Source organism: Phyllostomus hastatus, unplaced genomic scaffold (genome assembly GCF_019186645.2).
Source record: "Phyllostomus hastatus isolate PE091 unplaced genomic scaffold, TTU_PhHast_1.1 phas_scaffold_501, whole genome shotgun sequence".
Lineage (NCBI taxonomy): Eukaryota > Metazoa > Chordata > Mammalia > Chiroptera > Phyllostomidae > Phyllostomus > Phyllostomus hastatus.
Window position 1 is genome coordinate 9,060,206 of NW_025334033.1, and position 21,922 is coordinate 9,082,127.

Genomic DNA, 21,922 nt, shown 5'->3' on the forward strand with positions numbered 1-21,922 from the left:
CGCGTCTCCGGGGCGGGAGTCAGCTGAGCAGCCTGGGCGAGGTTGGAAACACCTGGGCTAGGCTGTAGGGAGCCCATGAGCTCTTGGGGGCGGGAGTGGGTGCAAGACTGCACCCGACTCACTGAGGAGGACTCCTTGGGCTCCTTGGGCTTCTCGCTCTATAAGGCGGGAGCGAGATCCTCAGGATTATAAAGAGGAGGAGTCGGCGGCGGATTGCCGGGACCTGTCAGATCTCTGTCTAGGCTGGGGAGTCGCAGGTTCCAGTGGGGACAACAGGGATCCTTGGGGGAAACCCTGTTGTAATCTCTGGGCTTGGGACGAAGAGTCCGTAAGCCAGGCACCATGGCGTCCATCCTGGATGAATATGAGGACTCCTTGTCTCGCTCGGCCGTCTTGCAGCCCGGCTGCCCCAGCGTGGGCATCCCCCATTCGGGTAAGGGAAGGGAGGGCGCCGCCACCTCTCTCAGCTCCCCTGGCACCTTCGGGGTAGGAGTCGAGAGGGTGACTCAAGAGTTCTGGTTCACCTCCTGGACGTGTAGTTTGGGTCTAGGCCCCTGATTCTCCTCAGGCTCTTTTGGCCCCTACCTGGTGGATGGTCGAAGATTGAAAGCACAGCAACAAGAACAGCCGTGTGATCTAGGCCCTGCCACTAGGGTCCCCCTAAGAGGGAAGTGGGACCCAGATAAGGAAGTGACTTGCCTACAGGGCTGCACTTAAGAAATGAGAATAGGCTTCAGGATTTACCTGATTCTGTGATTTTCTCACCAGGGCCCTTCTGGTGGGAGGAAGAGAGTGTGCCGTGAAACTAGTGAAAGGGTAATGTTGTAGTGGAAGGAATGAACTTTGTTATGGAACAGAGGGAGATGAAGTGTTATAGGCCTTTGCTATAGCAGAGTGAGGCCTGACATTGAGGGAAAATTTTTGTAGAAAGTAGTACAGAATTGGCTGAGGGGTGTGAAGTGCTAGGGTATTTTGAGCAGTGGTAAAGGATCAAGAGTAAAGCCTAAAGAGAAAGCAGCTTCAGTTTGTTAACCAACCGACTGGAACAGTTTCCCAGGATTCCCTCTACCTGTATTCCTCTGGAGACTCACTGAAGGCATGGCTGCATGGGCAGAGAGGTGAAACAGTGGAACTAGAGGATGTTACTTAAGCTGGGGTTACTGGGCCAAAGATTGATAAGGGAAAATGTCCAGCATTTCCCCCTGTTATCATTGGGAGCAGTTACATCTTGGTGAAATAGTGCCCCAAGGGTTCTAGGAATCAACCCCTCACTGCTGTCAGACTTGTGGGAAGAGCCCAGGACCCCTAATGTAAGGGTGATTAGCAAATTACTTGACATATTGATATTAAACTATTTGTTAACCAAGGTCCTGGGATAGGAATATATTGGGAGAGTGGAGAGGAGCTGTTTTTTGCCGTTGTTGTTGCTTCACCTTACCCTTCCTCCATCTCTTCCATAGCCAAACTTTTCTTTGCTTCTTGCCTGTAGGGTATGTGAATGCCCAGCTAGAAAAGGAAGCACCCATTTTCACAAAGCAGCGCATTGACTTTACCCCCTCCGAGCGTATCACCAGCCTTGTCGTCTCCTGCAATCAGCTCTGCATGAGCCTGGGCAAGGATACACTGCTCCGGTAAGTGAGGGCCCAAAACTTACAGGAGTGGAATGGTGTTATTTTGGGACTGTTAACTGACTCAGGCCATTCTGCCCTCTGGGCAGGTGAACACAGAGGACTGGGAATTTTCAGGAAATATCCTTCCCAAAGAGAACCAATGTAGTTTAGTATTTCAGAATCAGGTAAACCGGGGCAGGATTGGCTCAATTGGTTGGGGTGTGCTCCTGTAACCTAAGGGTCACCAGTTCAGTTCTATGTCAGGGCACTTTCCTGAGTTGTGGCCTCAATCCCCGGCTGAGTCTCTTGCAGATCAGTGTTTCTCTGTAGCATTGATCTCTCTCTCTCTCTTTCTCCCCTGCCTTCCCCCTCTTCCCCTCTCTCTCAAATAAGAATAAAAGAAACCTATAAAAAAAAAGGACTCAGGTAGACCTGCATTCAGATCCCAGCTTTATACAGATTCCAGCTTTTTTTTTTTAAGATTTATTTATTTATTTTTAGAGAGGGAAGGGAGGGAGATAGAGAGAGAGAGAGAGAGAGAGAGAAATATCAATGTGCAGTTGCTGGGGGTTCTGGCCTGCAACCCAGGAATGTACCCTGGCTGGGAATCGAACCTGGGACACTTTGGTTCCCAGCCCGCGCTCATTCCACTGAGCTATGCCAGCCAGGGCTTAGATTCCAGCTTTGTCACTTAGGAACTATGAAATCTCATGCAAGTCATCCAGCCACTCTGAACGTGTCCCTCCATCTGTTAAAGATAGTACCAAACACATAAGTTAGCCACTTGGATCAGTGGAACTGTTTAGAGTCCTGAAATAAATCTACTATAAATAGAAATAATGTGTCTTAATAAAGCTGCAAATAAATATATAAACAAATGAAAATAATATATGACAAAGGTATTAGGAAAATTGTTTATCTGTCTGGAATAAAACAGTGAAGCCTCTGTATCACAAAAATGAATTCTACATGGAATAGTTATTTAATATAAAAAATAAACCCTGGCTGGTGTGGCTCAGTGGATTGAGTGCCAGCCTGTGAACCAGAGGGTCTCTGGTTCAAGTCCCAGTCAGGGCATATGCCTGGGTTACAGGCCAGGTCCCCAGTATGGGGTACATGAAGTAACCACACATTGATGGTTCTCTCCCTCTCTTTCTCCCTCCCTTCCCCTCTCTCTAAAAATAAATGAATAAAAATTGTTTTAAAAAGCAATGTGAATATTAAAAGAATTATTCATAAATGTCTGTGTTCTTGAGCTGAAGAAAGACCTTTTACTTAAGTTGGAAAATTCTTGCTCCAACTGATGTGGCTCAGCAGATTGAGCTCTGGCCTGTGAACTGAAAGGTTGCCAGTTCGATTCCCAGTCAGGGCACATGCCTGGGATGTGGGCCAGGTCCCCAGCTGAGGGCAAACAAGAGGTAACCAATCCATGTATCTCTCCAACATGGAAGTTTCTCTCCCTCCATTCCCTTCTCTCTAAAAGTAAATAAACAAAATCTTTTTTAAAAAGTCCAGATGCCACAGGAAGAAGATACAATTGATTGCATAGCAATTGCTGTTGTGACAAAACAAAAGCAAAAAAGCCTATGAGTCAAGTCAAGACGGTGGGAAAATAGTGTTTTCCCACATGACTAACAATTTACCTCCTTGTTTCTTAAAAGGCCCTTACAAATTAATAAGCAGGTGATTGAGTAGAAAAGGGAGGGCAAAGAATATAAACAAGCATTTCACAGGAAAGGAACTCCAAATTTCCATTAAACATCTGCAAATTTTTTAACCTCTGGGGATGCAATTTAAAATAGCAGTAAGATGCCATTTTTTAAAAACCTATCAGATTGGCAAAAATTAAAAACAGTAATTTGTGGTGCTAGTATATTGCTGGTAAGAGTATACATTGCCTCCACCTTTTTGAAAAATAATTGTCAAAGTCTATTAAAATTTAAAATATATATAACTGACCCAACAATCCCATTTTGGTGAATATATAGCTATAGAAAGAAAAGTACCAGTTTGCAAGGGTATAGATTCAAGGGCATTGATGGCAGCGTTGTTTGTGGTGGGAAGAACTGGACTTGAGCCGAATGCTCGTCAACAGGAAAATGATGAATAAATTATGGTTCTGTCACAGAAGAGAATATTATACAGAAATTAAAACAATGACTTAGAGTTGTATCTGTTGACTCAGTGGAATGCGTATGAAATATCTAAGTGAGGAAAGAAAGTTATAAATTAATATGCATGTGTACACACACATATATAATATGAAGCCATTTTTGTAAAGGTTGACAAAACAGCCCTGGCTGTCGTGAGTCAGCAGATGGAACACCGGCCTGCAAACCAAAAGGTCACCAATTCAGTTCCCAGTCAGGGAACAGGCCAGGGCTATCTCCAGCACATTGAGGTTCCCTCCCTCTCCTTCCCTTGCCCTCTCTCTAAAAATAAATAAATAAAATCTTTTTTAAAAAATGACAAAACAGTCCTATTTATGTTCATGAAGAAAGATGTTAACATCAGTTGTCTCTGTTGGGAATGACAAGTTTGAGGAGAAAATCATTAACTTTATACATCTTTGCATTGATTTCTTTAATTAGAATGAACGTATACTTTGAACAGAACTTCATAAAGGAAATGTAATTCAAACAGGAGCATTCCTCAAGTTTATTGTGAAGATGAACTGAGATCATACTATATTAAGCTCTTGGTATGGCGCTTGATATATAGAAGGCGCTCAGTAACCATTAGCTACTATTTGTTGTTCATTTTTGACCCCAGAAGTCTGGGATGCCCCTGCCCATCTTCCCGGATGCACTGGAAAGCTGCTGAGTGGAGGGAAAAGACTTCTGCTCAGTGGACTTCTCAAAATGAGGTTCAGGAATTCTCAGCTGAGGGTTAAGTAGGACCCTGTGTATGTTTCAGAGTTTTATGTGTATATGTAGATTTCAGGGAAGAAAGGCTGTGGCTTTCATCAAATTATAAAGAGGTCTGTGATTGGAGAAAAGGATCTGCCCTTCTCTTGTCCTGACAGCATTGACTTGGGCAAAGCAAATGAACCCAATCACGTGGAGCTGGGGCGCAAGGACGATGCCAAAGTTCACAAGATGTTCCTGGACCATACAGGTGAGTGGCGATGGAGGTCTGAGGGGGTGAGGGTGGAGGGGCTGAGGTTAAGTCATTGCCTGGGTGGGTGGGATCTGAGGGTGACTGGGGCAAGGAGGATGAGGGTGGGAATGGCAGTGCCCTTTAGGACCCATGTTCTCCCCCGCTCCAGGCTCTCACCTGCTAATTGCTCTGAGCAGCACTGAGGTCCTCTATGTGAACCGTAATGGACAGAAGGTACGGCCTCTGGCACGCTGGAAGGGGCAGCTGGTGGAGAGCGTGGGCTGGAACAAGGCACTGGGCTCTGAGAGCAGCACAGGCCCTATCCTCGTGGGCACTGCCCAAGGCCAGATCTTTGAAGCAGAGCTCTCAGCCAGCGAGGGTGGGCTTTTCGGCCCTGCCCCAGATCTCTACTTCCGCCCCTTGTATGTTCTAAATGAAGAAGGGGGTCCAGCACCCGTGTGTTCCCTTGAAGCAGAGCGGGGCCCTGATGGGCGAATCTTTGTTATTGCCACCACTCGGCAGCGCCTTTTCCAGTTCATAGGCCGAACAGCAGAGGGAGCTGAGACACAGGGCTTCTTGGGGCTTTTTGCTGCCTACACTGACCACCCACCCCCATTCCGCGAGTTCCCCAGCAGTCTGGGCTACAGTGAGTTGGCCTTTTATACTCCTAAATTGCGTTCTGCGCCGAGGGCCTTCGCCTGGATGATGGGGGACGGCGTGTTGTACGGAGCACTGGACAACGGGCGTCCCGACTCCCTGCTGAGTGAGGAACGAGTCTGGGAGTACCCAGACGGGGTAGGTCCTGGGGCCAGCCCACCCCTGGCCATTGTCCTGACCCAGTTCCACTTCCTGCTGCTGCTGGCGGACCGGGTGGAGGCGGTGTGCACGCTGACGGGGCAGGTGGTGCTCAGGGATCACTTCCTGGAGAAGTTCGGGCCGCTGAAGCACATGGTGAAGGACTCCTCCACGGGCCACCTGTGGGCCTACACCGAGCGGGCTGTCTTCCGCTACCACGTGCAGCGGGAGGCGCGGGATGTCTGGCGCACCTACCTGGACATGAACCGCTTTGACCTGGCCAAAGAGTATTGCCGAGAGCGACCCGACTGCCTGGACACCGTCCTGGCTCGGGAGGCCGATTTCTGCTTTCATCAGCGTCGTTACCTGGAGAGTGCCCGCTGCTATGCCCTGACCCAGAGCTACTTTGAGGAAATTGCCCTCAAGTTCTTGGAGGCGCGACAGGAAGAGGCTCTTGTTGAGTTCTTGCAACGAAAACTGGCCAGTTTGAAGCCAGCTGAGCGTACCCAGGCCACGCTGCTGACCACCTGGCTCACAGAGCTCTACCTGAGCCGGCTCGGGGCCCTGCAGGGTGACCCAGACGCCCTAAACCTCTACCGGGAAACACGGGAGCACTTCCGCGCCTTCCTCAGCAGCCCCCGCCACAGGGAGTGGCTCTTCGCCAGCAGGTCCTCCATCCACGAGCTGCTCGCCAGCCATGGGGACACGGAACACATGGTGTACTTTGCTGTGATCATGCAGGACTATGAGCGGGTGGTGGCATACCACTGCCAGCATGAGGCCTACGAGGAGGCCCTGGCCGTGCTTGCCCGCCACCGGGACCCCCAGCTCTTCTACAAGTTCTCGCCCACCCTCATCCGTCACATTCCTCGCCAGCTGGTGGATGCCTGGATTGAGATGGGGAGCCGGCTCGATGCCCGGAAGCTCATCCCTGCCCTGGTGAGCTATAGCCAGGGCGGCGAGGCCCAGCAGGTGAGCCAGGCCATCCGCTACATGGAGTTCTGCGTGAACGTGCTGGGTGAGACTGAGCAGGCCATTCACAATTACCTGCTGTCACTGTATGCCCGAGGCCAGCCAGCCTCGCTGCTGGCCTACCTTGAGCAGGCTGGGACCAGCCCGCACCGTGTGCACTACGATCTCAAGTACGCGCTGCGGCTCTGCGCTGAGCACGGCCACCACTGTGCTTGTGTCCACGTCTACAAGGTCCTGGAGCTGTATGAGGAGGCTGTGGACCTGGCCCTGCAGGTGAGCCAATGAGTCTTCATGCCCTCTAAGAGAGGGGCCTGGAGAGCAGTAGCTTCAATGCTGACGGGCTGGAGAGGTGGCTGTGGCCAGGTGTGCTGGCCTCCCTTGCAGAGAGGTGTGGTAGTGTAGAAGTATAGAGGTTAAGAACAGGGACTCAAGTCAGGATTTGAATTCTGATCCTGCTCCTTTCTAAGCTGTTTGACCTCAGCCTAGTCCTGAACCTCTCTGTGTCTCAGGTTATTCATCCACACAGTGGGGGTAATATTACAGTATTTCCCTCACAGGGTGGATTGATGTCCTGAATGCGGCCCTGGCCGTGTAGCTCAGTTGGTTAAAGTGTCATCCTGATCTGCCAGGTTGCACGCCAGAATCAACCAATGAATGCATAAGTGAGTGGAACAACAAATGGATGTTTCTCTCTCTCTGAAATCAATCAATAAATTTTTTTTAAAAAGTACTATATATGAAAAGCACTCAGAACAGTGCCTCTTGCTTAGGTAAGGTGTGCATACCTGCTGGCTGTTGTGTTATGGTCCCAGGTGCAGAAACAGAGGATGCTGAGTGACATTTCTCAGATCATGAATTATCACCTAAAGGACTTACTGAATCAGAGTATGTGAAGGTGGGCCCCCAAATCTGAATTTTGACCATGTTCCCCAGGACATGAATTCACTGAAATTGAAGCCCCACCGTCATAAGTAGCTCTTACATAGCTGTGATGGGCACAGGCCTGTCACTGAGATAGGTTCCTGTCCTGGCCCGAGAAGCTCCTCGTTTGCTGCCGGGAGTGCTGGGAGTCCTGCCTTGGGGTCTCCCTGGGCATCTGTTTCTCCTGTGGTCTCTGTCCTGGGTGGGGAGGAGGGCTGACCCTAACACTCATGGTTTCCCCATAGGTGGATGTGGACCTGGCCAAGCAGTGTGCTGATTTGCCCGAGGAAGATGAGGAACTTCGAAAGAAGCTGTGGCTGAAGATTGCGCGGCACGTGGTGCAGGAGGAGGAGGACGTGCAGACAGCTATGGCCTGCCTGGCCAGCTGCCCCCTGCTCAAGATTGAGGACGTGCTGCCCTTCTTTCCTGACTTTGTCACCATCGACCACTTTAAGGAGGCGATCTGCAGCTCGCTGAAAGCCTACAACCACCACATCCAGGAGCTCCAGCGGGAGATGGAAGAGGCTACCGCCAGTGCCCAGCGCATCCGGCGAGACCTGCAGGAGCTGCGGGGTCGCTACGGCACCGTGGAGCCCCAGGACAAATGTGCCACCTGCGACTTCCCCCTTCTCAACCGCCCTTTTTACCTCTTCCTCTGTGGCCACATGTTCCATGCTGACTGCTTGCTGCAGGCTGTGCGGCCTGGCCTACCGGCCTACAAGCAGGCCCGGCTGGAGGAGCTGCAGCGCAAGCTGGGGGCTGCTCCACCCCTGACCAAGGGCTCTGCCCGGGCGAAGGAGGCCGAGGGTGGGGCTGCTGCTATGGGCCCCAGCCGGGAACAGCTCAAGGCTGACCTAGATGAGCTGGTGGCGGCTGAGTGTGTGTACTGTGGGGAGCTGATGATTCGCTCTATCGACCGGCCCTTCATCGACCCCCAGCACTACGAGGAGGAGCATCTCAGTTGGCTGTAGGAGGGGGCTGCCCTGATGGGGTCAAGGGCAGCTGCCAGCCCAGTCTTGGGAAGGCCGCTTGGCAGCGTGTACTTAGTCATCTGGAGACCGCTGGACTGGGCTGCGGCTGTGGGGGGCCTGGAGGGCCAGCCCTCTCCTGCGGGGCTAGGCTCTGAGTGCACCTACCCACTGCTCTTGAGCCCTGCTTCAGAGCTGCCTTAGAGCCCTGCTGTTACTCCAGGCCGTGGGCCTGCCCCCCAACAGAGGGCGTAGGCTGGAGAGGTCACAGTTCTGTCACCTTCCATCCCCTCAGCATCTAGCAGTTTGCTGTTTTCCTTTTTGCTCTCTGCACACATCTTGTTCGCCTCGAGCGAGAGCACCATTCTTCCTTTTCACTCCGTGCCTCTTCTCCCTCAGAGGAAGCCCACTCTTCTCTCTGCTTCCAGGTCTCAGAAGTGAAAAGAGCCCCTCCAAATCCTGGGCATGGGGCCTGGGAAAGGCGGTGCCTATGGGTGTGCTCTTGTGCACACTGGGGTTCCTCGGTGAGGGGTGCCCTGGCAGAGGGCCCCATGGAAACAGTGGGAGCTGGTAGTGGGTTGGAGAGGATTAAACTGTCTGCATTTGATTGATGGCTCTGGAATTGATGGCTTCGTGTTGATGCTGGGCTGAGTGATGTGTGCGGGGTCCCCAGGAGGGACTGGGGTGTCACAGGGCGGGGGCCGGGGGCCAGGGCCCTGTGTGCTTTCAAGCCTTGGCCTTTGCTTCTTCACCTGGAGGTGTGACAGGGTGATTTTGCCATTTTCTGCTCTCTTCCTCGTCCCCCACTCTCTCCTCTCTGACCCCAGGCTTCAGCTGGAAGTTACACCCACCATCCTGTGCGTGAGCAGGGACTGTTCTCCCCTTCTGCCAGCAGGTGGTGTTGCTCCCGTAGACTGTTTGCCTCGGGCAGCTGGAAGTGTCAGCTGGAAGTGTCGCTGCCTCAAGTCACTCTCCCCTAGCGCTGCTTCAGTCTGCTCCTTTCCCTAGTTGTCCCAAGAATTTTCTGGGTATCTCTGCTACCTAACCATGAGCCTAAGCCCCCCATGCTCCCTCCCTCCACCAGCCCTTCCACACATTAGATGTGACTTGCCCCTATCTTTGCAGGCCTGGACCCCACATTCCCAGGCTCTGCCCAGCTTTGATACTTCCCTACCACTGGCATTTAGCCATAACGTCGAGGCCCGACGTGGAGGTGGGACTGCCACTGCCACCATTCATGGCATTTGGCAGATAGGTTTTTGTCTGTCTAGCTCCTGTAGCCTGCCCCTCCCCCCAGATTACACTTCTTTAGCTGTGTCTGGTGGCTAAGCCACAATTAAAGATTCTTAGAGCAGGGCCTTCCTGTGACATCAGCTGAGCACCCTTTGCTCCAAACACCGATGTCCACAGTCCACTCCCCAGCTCTACGGGTGTGGTCTGTCAGCCGCCAGACTGAAACGAAATAACCAGGAATGGGGCTGGGGTCAGGGCACTTGGCTGGTGTCTACAGGCTTTTCTCTCTTTCCTGAAGCCAAATTCTCTTCCAAGACTTACCTCTTGCAGTCCGGGTGGACCTTGTCCTGCTGAGTCCCCAACCACTAGAGCAACAGAGTCTCTTCAGGGCCTCTGCCAACTTCAAGGGCTGTAAACACCTCATCTTTGATGAGCCTCAGGTTCCTATCTTCTCCCAGAACCGAGAGTGGGAGTAAACCTGTGTTGGGGGCGGGGTCTCATTGGAGAAGTACAGGACAGCATAATCCTATTCTCTCTCCACTGTTGCAGGAAGATTTGGAGGGCTCCTGCTCCCTCTCCCTCTGTGGCCTAAAGCTGCCCTCACACCTAGACATGTCCAGTAGAGGGCTCAGGGGAGCTGTTCCCCACCCCGCCACCCCCCACCCCAGTCAGTGAGTATTCAGTATAAACCTTGGCCCGCCACTGGCATGGTCCCTTGCTTGCTTAGAACAGCTTGGGGCTTCTGTCTTTGCACATAATGGGTGCCTAATATATGTTAGTTAAACAAACGCTGCCTTATTGCTCTCTCCTCTCCAGGGACTTGGCTAAGACAGCCTGGGACGCCCCTGCCCCTTCTGTCCTCTCCTAAGCCTGCCCATCTGGTCTAGGCTGCTTCCTCTTTCCTGGAAAAGGCCCCAGGCTTCCCTGGCACTGACAGAATGGGGTTCCGTTGAGTCAAGGCAACGGGAAGCCACAGCTCTTAGATCCCTGGAAACCAAGCAAGGCCTGGAATGAAGGGGAGAGAGAAGGCGCTTAAGGGCCTTGGCCCTAAGCCTGGGGGAGGGCCAGAAGGGGGTGGGGTAGGGGAGCAGCTGCGTGGGCAGGGGCCAAGATGAATGAGCTGCTCCTGGAGCGGTCACTGGAAATAGAAGGAGTGGCCACAGGCAGTGACGCTGGGATCAGGGCAGGAGGCCTGTAAACAAGGAAGCCACCTGGGGGAGACACAGGGCGGCCACTGGTCCTGAGAGCAGGTGCTTCCTGAGGCCCGCCCTTAAGAAGGCCCTGGGGGGCCGCCCCGTCTCATCTGCAGTGGACACTAGGGGACGCTGTCTACTGGTTTCCCAAACCCACCAGCTCCCTTCCACAGTTCCTGGGGGAGTGGCCATCAGAGGGTGTGGCAGGCCAGCGTCTGAAGTCCTGCTTAGCCACCTGGCCACCCTCCCTTCTCCTGACCCCACAGCACACTGGCCAAGCGCACCAGCCCTGGCAGGGAGGGCGCGGGGCTCAGAGCCTGTGCAGCCTGGGTGTGAGCTCATGCCCCCGGGACCAGCAATTCCCGCAGTTCCTGCCCGTGCCCCTAGGGCTTGGGTCACAGGCCTGCTGGCACCAACCCCATTGGTTGGGAGGGGGCTACAAAGCCACCAGGCTCCAGGCTGCCCTGGGCGCTGCCCCCTGGCGCCAGGGAAACAAAAGGTTAGGGGGCCCAGAGGGACTTATCTGGCCCCACTGGGTCGGGGGAGCAAGAGGGGCACACCTCCTCGCAACTCCCTCAGCTCTGCAGATTCTTCGAGACACTTTCACAGGCGGAAATTCCCAGAGGTCAGAGGAGGGAAACGGTTAATTCCTTTTATTCAATGGGTCCCCCCCTACACGCCTCCCCCAACTTCCTCCCTCCACTTCCCGCCCCCCCCTGTGTGAACAGGAAGTGGAGAGGAAAAGGCTCTGAGCAGAGCAGCTGGGAGCAGGAGGCAGGGAGTGGGTGGCAGGCTTGGTGCCAGCCCTGCCCCTCGTGGTTACTTGCTGGAGGGTCAGACCCACGGTGGCCTGGGAAAGAACCTGCAGCCCCGCTGGTGAGTGGCAGGGGGCTGGGAAACAGCCCAGGGTCCAAGCCCCCTTCCCTCAGCCTGCTCCCGGGTCAGAGGTTGCTGCACTGGCATTGGGACCTGCAAGGCATCCTCTGCCCAAAACCTAGCTGCAGCCCCACCCCCACCGCAGGCTGGTCATCCCGAGGCTGGCAGGCATCTCCTCAGGCAGCCGCCAGTCCTGGCACTGGCTCCAACCACTCAGCCCCTTGGCCCTGACAGCTCTTTGAAGCTCATGCAGCGCTTCCTGTTTGGGGCGGGCTATGCCAGGGCCCCTCCTCCACCATTGTTCTGTAGAGACCATAGGTCCATCTGTTGCCCCATGGTGGGGCCCCTAGGCTGTGCCACAAGGGAGCAGCACCACAAAGGACCCTGCTGGCAGCTTTGCTTATGTGGAGTGCGGCTGCAGCAGGTTGAGGGTGAATGGTGGTCAGAGGCAGGCCCGGAGTGGGCAGCGGGATAGAAGCGGGATGCTAGGTCTAGTTCTTGGGCAGCTGCAGCCCTCAGATTTCTCCTCCACCTGGAACACAGAAATGATCGTATTCCAGGGGCGCTGAAGCCGCCAAGGTGGGGAAACCATTCTTATGCCCAGATTCCAAAAGGGAAAACGGAGGCAGAAGGGCCAACTTTGGTCTAGGATGGGCGATGAAAGGGGCATAAAGGAGGGTTCTTCTTTCAAGGGGATTATTAGCGCCTGCTCGCGAATGCCCCCTGATTTGGTGCTTTCCTCTTCCTGAGCCGCTTTGCCTTTTCTCAGCTTTTGCCTTGAAGTAGCCCTTGAACTTGGCAGTCAGAAAACATGAGGTCATGGGAGGTTAGGGGGCCCTAGGTTGGAGGCCAGCAACTGATGTCCACAGAGAACAAGCCAGGGCAGACATGGCAGTAAGAGAGAAAGGGGCACTGATATGGCCCCAGGAAGTGGGGTGCTGCTCTGGGCTCCCAGGCTGCCTGCCATGGCCAAAGGTCTGTTTGTGTTTCCAGGTGTAGAGGCAGGTGCCTTGTATCTCTGCAGCTTGCCTCCTCTGCCATAGCCTCAATCCACAGCTCTGACCTTGACCTGCTTCCTCCCCCAGGGCTGGGACCCCAGACATGGTCTAGCCCACTTCCCTCCTCAGATCCCCCAGCTCCTCTAGCCAGCCCAGGATCCCAACTGCCTGGATCGAGGCTGCCCGAGGTCAGAGCTGCAAGATCTCAGAGGCCTTGGGGTGGTGTGGGACCCTAGTTCAGATAAAAACTTTCATGGACATCCAATACTAGAAATTCACATGCTAAGCTTCCCCGGGGAAGCCAGGCTCGGGGCACACCCTTATTCACTGTCCTTTCCTCCCCCTTCCCAATCTCTAGGGGATGCTAGGATGCCAGGAGCCCAGTCTGAAAATCACTGAGCTGCCAACTCCACCTTCTGATTTTATAGATGCTAAATTTCAGGGGAAATTGGTGGTGGGCACTAGGTCCGTCTAGGGTCCTGCCTCTCCTCCTTGAGACTGAGCATCAGTCACCAGCTATCCTACAGCCACCGGGAGCCAAACACCGTTCCAGGCCCTTCGTTGTGCTCATTCTTTTTTTTCTTAATTCTCACCGGAGGATATTTTTTGTATTATTGTTTGAGGAAGAGAGAGGGAGAGGAAGGGAGGGAGGGAGAATGAGAGAGACCGACAGACAGGCTTATTGATTTTAGAGAGAGGGGAAGGGAAGGAGAGAGAAATGTCCATGGGAGAAACACCGATCAGGTGTCTCACGCACACGCCTCAGACAGGGCCTGAACCAGCGACCTAGGTGTGTGCCCTGACTGGGTGTCAAACCCACAACCTGTTTTGGTGTACGGGGGCGATGCTCTAACCAACAGAGCCACGGGGCCAAGGCCACTGTGCTCATTCTTCATCTCCAACCAAAGTGGGGCTGCATTGAGAGGCAGGGAGATCTGGAAAGAGCAGAGGCGAATCTCTGCTGTGTCATTTACCAGCTGTCAGTTTAATCGCACCCTCAGAGCCTCAGTTTCTTCACCTGTAAAACGTGAGTAAATGTAACAGACCCGAGAGGCTCTGGTAAAGCTCAGAGCAGAGCAGAGCAGTGCAGCACGTCGCCCGGTTAGCCCAGGGCCTGGCACCTGAGCAGTTCCCCTTGGCGTGCTTTCTCCTCTCTCTCACTCTGTGCCTCATGCCTCTAGGGCGGGCACCTTGTGAGCCCTCTCTCGGCTCTTCCCTCAGGAACCCCTCTGATCTCTTTGGGAATCAGACTAAAATTGGAAGAAAGAGGCTTACTTGCAAAGGTTTTTCTGGTTTCTTCAAAGGTGGTGATTCCGGGGAAAAGAGACTCAGGATGAGTACGAGTGATGAAGCCTTCAGGCAGATAGAATATGGCCACTGAGGTGGGATGGGAGTGCTGCTCCTTTGGGGGCCGGGTGCTGTTTCCTGCAGGGGAGAGGGCGCTGCTCCAGCTACAGGGGACGCAGGGGATAGGCTGAGCACAGCTCCTCTGCCAGCCTGCCCTCGTGGTCCAGCCCAGAGCTTGCACAACAGCCTGGCCGACAGGCTAGCTGGCACTCCCCTGGGAGCCTCAGGAAGTTCCCTTTGCTCCCCCCTTGACTTTTGACCCCTTAGGCCTGCTACAGGCCAGAATTCCAGGCAGCTGTCCTCTCTTTTACCTTCTGTTCCTGGTCATTTCCCTTTAAGGCGGAGACTCAGAGACACCCCAAACCCCTTTCATATACTCTTGGGGACAGACCAGCTGAAGCCTCCCCTGGGGCAGCTCCCTACGTGAGCCAATGGGGGCCCTTGGCCACAAGCCAGCAGGACCCTTGGAGTGTAATTGTCTGAAGGACCCAAGCCTTACAGGAAAGTGCCCCCACACGAGCGTTCCTGAACGCCAGACATTCTCCCAGGTGCCCTGCAGGACCGTGTCCTTGTCCCAGAGCCCAGCCGGTAAATGAGGGGCAGCAGACAGAGCCTCCTGCTCTCTCGCCGGACTCTGCGCAGCCCAAGTCTGAAGAGCCCTCAACAGTGTTCCGCACTAAGCCGCGCCACACCTCACGACAATCAGTTTCACAATCAAATAATTCCCTTTGGTTTTCTAGCGGAATTTTTGCTTTTATTTTTTAGGGTTTCTTGGCCTTTTTTTTTTTTTAAGTAATCAGTCTAAATTTGTCATCGCACATCCCCCATTTCCGCCCTAAGGGCCTCCTTTTCATCCCTTGGAATCTGGAAACCATATGTGTGGGCAGAAACCCCCCCGGCATCCCCCACAGCACCCTGGCCCAGCCTGGCCTCCACAGGCGCGGCCCATTAGCTGGGGAAAGACTCTACACTCTAGGCTGGGGCTGGAAAGGGAGTTTCTCTTTGGACCTTCCCAGCCGAAGCCCTGGAGAAGCCGTGTGGTCTAGTGGTTAGGGCTGGAACACATGGGTTCTGTCCCCAGCAATCTCTTTGACTAAGGCCGGAAGCCTAGGAAACTCCCCTTGGTACTCAAGGGACTCAGTTTCCCCATTAGCTGAGGGACACAGTTTCACCAGCTGGTTTGTCTCCTACCTGCCTTGGTAAAAAGAGTTTTTTGATCCAAAATTTTTACTCTGTCACTTACAAGCTTTGTGGCCTTGACAAATGACCTAATCTTTCTGAATCTCAGTTTTCTCATCTATAAATCAGAGACTGGTTGCTGTTCGGGTTAAATAAGAAAACATATTCTCCAGGGCCTAGGGCCCTGTGTGCTGCGAAAGCTCAATAAACAGTAGTTGTTATTGTTAGTAATAAGTAGCAATACATAATGGGGGGGCCGTGTCCTCAGTGGGCATCGCTCTGAGGCTCTGCCTGTCCGCCCCTGCCTCTGCTGTCCAGACTTTTCTTGGGATGTTGAACCTGCTGTGGATCAGGGCTGAGGCCCAGTGCTCGTCCCTGTCTCCATGACGACCCCAGTCCCTCCCCCTCCTTCCTTCCTCAGGAGCTTTCTGTTTACTGTAAACAGCTGCCCCAGCTCAGCCTTAGCTGATCCTGCCCAGGGCCAGCCAGACCCTCTCTGAAGTGGGGACTGGCTCTGTGTGAGAAGGTCTGGCCACTGCGTCCTGGGCTGCATGTGGCCTTGAACAGGCTCTGCTTTGCCACCTGGACTGGAGGGGAAGGGAGTAAAGGAGGAGAAAGACCTGTCACCTCAGACCAGGGCAGTGAGACTTTCAGAGATGAGGAGGAGTTGGGTCATAATTGAGGACCATGCTGAGAGAGAGCCTGCTAGAGGGATCTATGGCTTGACCTTAGACTGACCTGGGTTCAAATCGTGGCCTAGATTTACTAGATTTACTAGGTCACTGTGTGACCTCCGGCTAAGAATTTAACTTTTCTACACTTTACTCAGCTTATCACTTTGTAAAACAGAGATAACACCTCCCTCAGGGGCCTGGCTTGTTGCTGTGTAGATTGGTGATAACGCAGGAGTAGGGCGTCACGCGTGTCGCTAGTCTGCACTGATGGTGGCTGATGCATGAGTTCACCCCTCAGGTTCTCTCCTACTCTGGGACCTTGCGTGAATCCCTCCACCTGGCCACCTCCATCATACCAGCCTAGGAGCGTGTGTGCGTATGTACGCAAAAGCACATGTGCACAGAGCGAACACACAGGAGCCAGGCAACGAGCCGAAACTCACAAGTCTCTGAGGCACAGGATGGTCTCCATGGAGGTGAAGTGAGAGTCTAGCTGTTTCCTAAGCCTGGGCCTGGGCCTGGGCCTGGGCCCAAGTGTGCTGACATTGGAGCTGGGATATCCGTGTGTACCACCATCACCAGGTCAGCACCACCGTCGACCTCTCCCTCCACTCAGCCTCCAGGACTGCACCCGCCCTCCCTGCCCAGCTGACCGCAGTGCAAAGAATGCTCTTAGAGTAGGGCTCTCCTTTCCTGGGTCAGGCATTCAGGACAAGACGTCTGGGTTGTGAGGCTCTTCGGCTCCCCGCCCCCAAGGGCCCACATTGGCTCCTTTGACTTTCCAGCGTCCTTGGAAGTGCCAGCCATTTAGGAGGGCCTCAACGCCTGAGATTTAGACCTGCCATTCAGCAGAACCAGAGCAGACCGGGGCTAGGCAGGGGCATTCGTCGATTTGAGTCATTCCCCACAGACCCATGAGTAAGTGCGGTTCTGGATTTCCAGCCTGCTCCTCACCAGGATGCCTGCCGGGGTCTTCCAGGGCTGGGTCCCTGTCGGTCCCAGGTGCAGCCATGCAGTTCTGCCCGGGGCTCGGCTCCCTCAAGAACACAGAGTAACAGCTGGAGGCTTGTGGGCTTAGTGGACTCTGATGCCCCCAGGTTCCCTTGCCAACCTTCGGGTCTAACTCCGGAGTTTCTGTCCCCACCGGGTCCTGCGCCGCATTAAAAAGGAGAGGAGCCCCAGGACCGAAGTTAGCACAGTGGACAGGGCTGGAAATCCCCCACTTCTTACCTTGGCCAGTTGAGGAAACAGCCTCCCGGCAGAGGGCCGCCTCCCGCCAGGGACTTTTCTCCTGGGGGTGACACAGCATACATGGCAGCTACTGGGACCCTGGCCACAATTCAGCCAGCCTGAGGGTGAAGGGAATGTCACACAGGACCACTCTCTCCCTTGCAGGAAGCACGGCAGCCAAAGATCCTGGGACGTAAGCCCACTTGGGACGTAAGCACGTCCGAGGGTGGGCAGGGAGAAGGGAGGGCGTGGGGTGGGAGGCGGTCTGGGGTCAGTGGTGGCCAAGAAGGGCCGCACTGTTGGTGAAGTTTCCTAATCTGGGTCCAATAGTTCTGTACCCAGACTCTACACTCCCCTCCCTCACCCAGCACCCAATCTGAACCGGCTTCTAATAGGAGATAAAGCCCTCACTAATCTCCCAAGGTGGTGGTCTCCAAACGCTTTGCATTATGAATATTTATGTACAGATTATGCACTATAGTCAAAACATATTAAATATTAAAGTTTAATTTATTTTTTATCTAAAAAATAAGTCTAAATAGAAATCTTCCTCCCCCACCACAGATGACCACACTCACCTCCATACACAGCCCCCGACTAGCGACTAGCCTACCACGCCGACAGATAAGGTGGGAGAGCCCCTCTCAGAGCAGACCGCCCACCTTGCGGCAGGGTGTAGGGCATGGGGGTGGGGCTAGTTTATTTATTTTTTTATTTATTTTAGAGAGAAAGAGAGAGAGGAAGGGGGAGACAAATATCGACTTGTTGTTGCACTTACTGATGCATTCATTGTTCGATTCTTGTCTGTGCCCCGACCGGGTTCAAACCTGCAACCCTGGTGTGCTGGGATGACACTCTAACCGACTGAGCTCCCCAGGCAGGGCTTGCTTTTCTCAATGCATTGCAAACCACAAACAGCTGAGTAACCCACACCTGAACCCTTCTGTTTGCTGTTGCTGTCAACCTGACAAGAAACCTGGTCCTTTCAGGAGAGGCCCCACTGCTGCAGAGTGGTCGGGCTGCAGCACTGCCCCTGAAGGGCCGGCAGCCGGCCCCTGGGCCGCAGCCCCGGTGCAGAAATCAGACGCTTGTCTGTCGAGGAGGAATGCATAGGCCTCTGTGTGTGTGTGTGTGTTTCATGTGTTACACGAGTGCGTGTGTGCCTGGGAGTGCCATTCAAACAGAACTGGCTCAGTGACAGCCTCTGTTTTCTGGTCTGCTGGTCATGGGGGCCTCGGGCAGGTCACGCAGGGACTGAGACGCCTGTGATTAACCTTTGTGACCTGGGTTATAAGAACCCTTGACATTGAATCAGATATTTGATCTCATCTGTGTCTTCACCACATAACCATTTAGGTAGGTGAGGCCTGTATCCGGACGTTCCTCGCCTGGAGGCGAGGAGTCCAAGGCATGGGGAGGTGCGGGAATTGCCGGAAGTCGCACAGTCTGGCATAGCCGGGGCTCTTGTCTGTTCCCACTCTTCCCAGCGTGTCCCTCCTCACATTCTGCCACCCTGCAGCTATGGGGTAGCCTGCCTTTTCTGCCACGCTGGAGGGAAGGCGAGGCCAGGACCCTCTCCCTGTCCTTGGGAAGGTGGCCCAGCCAGTGGGCCAATCCTGTTAACAGGGAGCAGGGGCCCCGCAGGCAGAGGACAGGGGTCTTTCCCGTCAAGGCCAGAGTTGCTCCCTGCTCCAACTGCCCTGGGCTGAGAGGCCAGGACTTCCTCCCTCATCTGAAAGCTCAGCCCCGAGAGTGGCAGAAGGGGAGGGTGAAGAGAGGGCTCAACCTCCAGCCCCTCCCCCCTCACTGACAGCTGTAATCTGCTTGGGAAAATCTCTTTTTTTTCCGCACAGGAAAAAATATTAGTTGTCCCGATAACAAGGAAAACAAAATCCAGCGCAGGGCATCAGAGACTTCCTGAGGCGGGAAACAATGTCCAGGGAGCTCAGTGGAGCAGCCCGAGCTGGGAGGCCGAGGGGGAGCGGAGAGAGGACACTGGTCCAGGCCTATCCGGCCGGCGGGGGAGGGGGATGACAGATCGAGGAACTTGGAAAAAAGATTCCCCCCCCAAAACCTTGAAGTCTGGGCTGTTGAGCTATATCCGGGAAATGATTCAGGACCTGCACACGTCCCTGAGCGGGAGCAGGCCCCCTCAGCTCAGGTGCTCTGAGCCCACCAGTCCTCCCTCCTGGTCCCCAGCCTGCTCTCCCGCGTGCTGTTCCCCATGGGCACCCCTCCTCCAGACTTCTGGCCTTGTCTGCCCACAGCTGCTTCCCTGGGTAACTTTCCACTAGGGGGCGGGGGTCAAGCGGGCTTCTCCAAAGTCCCCACCTCCAGGCCTAGGAGACTCTGGTGCCCATTTCCCTCTCTGCCCAGAGCACTTTGCTATTTGATCCGGTGGGTGTGGCCTCTGAGCACTGTGGGCTCCGGGGAGGGGTAGTCGTTTAAAGTAGGGTCCTGAGCTCCCTGCCAGCAGCAGGATCCTGAGTGGCTGCACGCTGGGTCACTCAGGGAGCTCTCAGAAAATACCAGGGCCTCCCAGGCCTCACCCCAGACCAGTTATATCAGAATCGCTAGGGAGCTGCTCAAGTGATTTTTGTGTGGAGTAAGGGCTGACAATCCCTACTGTATGACCCTGTGACCCTTTGGTCACTTGCTGGCTGGTCCCCTTCACCTCTACCCTCAGTCCTAGCCCCTCAGTTCCAGATTGGAGCCCCTCAGAAATTGTCACCTAGCTGGTGTCTGCCAGAGGTGCCTGCCGAGTTTTCTGCCCAGCTGGAGGCCAGCCGCCTGACCCAATAGCAGGTTCTGGGTTACCCCGCCCCTTCCCTCTGCTCCTTCCCTGGGCAATGATGCCTGGGGCCTTTGTTCTCGGCCAACAGGAGTGTGACCAGAAACCTATCCACAGCTTAATTATAGTCCCATTCACTGGCCATAAGCTGGCCACCATCCACACCCAGCCTGTCCAGCTGTCCTGCTCCACACCCCCCCTTCATCCCGGGCAAGCCCAGCGCAACTCCTCCCCACATCCCAATGTCCTTGCCAGGCCAGCTTTATTCAGCTTTATTCTCAGGAGGGCCGAGGTCCCTTCCCCCACACTGCCCTCAGCCCTTGCCGTGCACAAAACCTAGGGCCCTTGGGGTGGTCTGGGTTCTGAGCATGGAGCTGGTGATTTTCTCCACGCGTTGGAGGGCCTTACTGCAGTGCTGCTGCTGTGCTATGCTGAATACTGGGCTTCTATGGTAACCACTTTGAAGTCAGAGACCATTCCTGATTCAAAATTTTGATTGTTTATTTTTTTAAATTTTATTTATTTTTAGACAGAGGGGAAGGGAGGGAGAAAGCGAGGGACACAAACATCAGTGTGTGGTTGCCTCTTGTCCACCCCCTACTGGAGACCTGGCCAGCAACCCAGGTGTGTGCCCTGACTGGGACTTGAACCAGAGACCCCCTGGTTCGCAGGCTGGCACTCAATCCACTGAGCCACACCATCCAGGGCCATTTTTGATTGTTTATATGCATGTACCAGTCACCTAAGTGCTAGGTCTTTAGGGGGTATGCACATAGAAAGAGCCACAGTCTCTCCTCTCAAAGGCCTTCTCAAGACAGAGAGAAAGGCTGTCAGAAGATATCACAAAGTAACAAGGTATAGTACTATTTGAATTCCTTGAAACATTCCCAGAACTTCCCATCAGCACAGTGTAGGGATAATTACAACCACTGCACAAATGTTTGTTGACTGAATGTTTGTTTCTTAAGTAGAGCATAGTATGTCCCTCTATAACAGAACAAATAAAGATAGCTATCTTAGGGGTCAGGCCTGCAGGCTGGCAGAAGAGAACTCACTAGGGTTCCTTTTTTGCTTCCAGCCAGGCTTTTACTAACGGAGGAGGTTGCAAATCCCCAGGGTCTGACCTGAGGGCCTGTGAACTACCACCTCCTCTGCTCAAGCGGTCTTGTCCACCCGGAGAATCATCAGAGATCCTGAGAGGCAGGACCAAGAGCAGGTTTTCCCCTCTCCTAAAGGAGGTTTCTTGGCCTGGGACTCCCAGCGGTCTCCCCCTTGCCTCTGGAGACGCCCAGCTCAGCTCTCAGCCCCCAGCACAGCACTTCTCAAACAGGTGGAACATGCTATGGACAAGTAGCCACCTGGCTGCAGGAGAGGGGAAGCCCCAGTACATGTCCCTGGGGCCTCAGTCTCCCAAGAGGAAAACAGTTGGCTGAGAAGCTACTGCCTGCTCCCCAGAAGCTTAGACTCTGACCCTTGGCCTGGGCAGTGGGCAGCAAGCTTCAGGAGCTTGGGCGAGGGGGCTTAGAAGGGAGGGGCTCCGATCCCAGCTGCCTAGCTCTGGGTACTAACAGGCCATGCCGGGGGCAGCCAAGATGGAGGGGGGGGGCACCACCACCTGCTTTTCCTTGTTTTGTTTTCAGGGCACTAATTACTGTGCTGAGCTCTGAGCTGCCTAATGAGGCCGTTTGGATTTCCTGTTGTTCTGGCTTCCCAAGACCCTTAAAGGGCCCGCATCGAACTAGGACTGCGGGGGGCGGGGGGGATACCAACAATTCTGGTGAGCGTGAGCACAGAGGGGCTATCTCTAGGCTCAGCCTGAATGCCAAGAGCAGTGACCAGTGACAAGGGGCTGGTCCAGTACTTCCTGGCTGCTCTCGCTGCCCTCCAGAGAGCCCGCTCAGAGGTGCTTGCGCCGGAAGCAGGAGCTTCGGAACTGTGTGGCCTGGTCAGTGCATGGGGTGAAGGGGAGGAGGAGGTAAGGAGGCCGAGGCTGAAGAGGAAAGGCTGGTGATGTCACCAGTGCCCAGACTGTGAGA

At 54.2% G+C, this 21,922-nt stretch overlaps 1 protein-coding gene across 1 annotated transcript; it reads left to right on the forward strand.

Annotated features, from left to right (window-relative positions):
- Positions 1 to 2: 2 nt before the first annotated feature.
- VPS18 (VPS18 core subunit of CORVET and HOPS complexes) lies at positions 3 to 8,972 on the forward strand. Its single transcript, XM_045823059.1, has 5 exons — positions 3 to 433; positions 1,490 to 1,631; positions 4,636 to 4,727; positions 4,879 to 6,749; positions 7,643 to 8,972. The coding sequence occupies exons 1-5, from the start codon at positions 343 to 345 to the stop codon at positions 8,366 to 8,368; spliced, it is 2,922 nt and encodes a 973-aa protein (XP_045679015.1). The 5' UTR covers positions 3 to 342; the 3' UTR covers positions 8,369 to 8,972.
- The last annotated feature ends 12,950 nt before the right edge of the window (positions 8,973 to 21,922 follow it).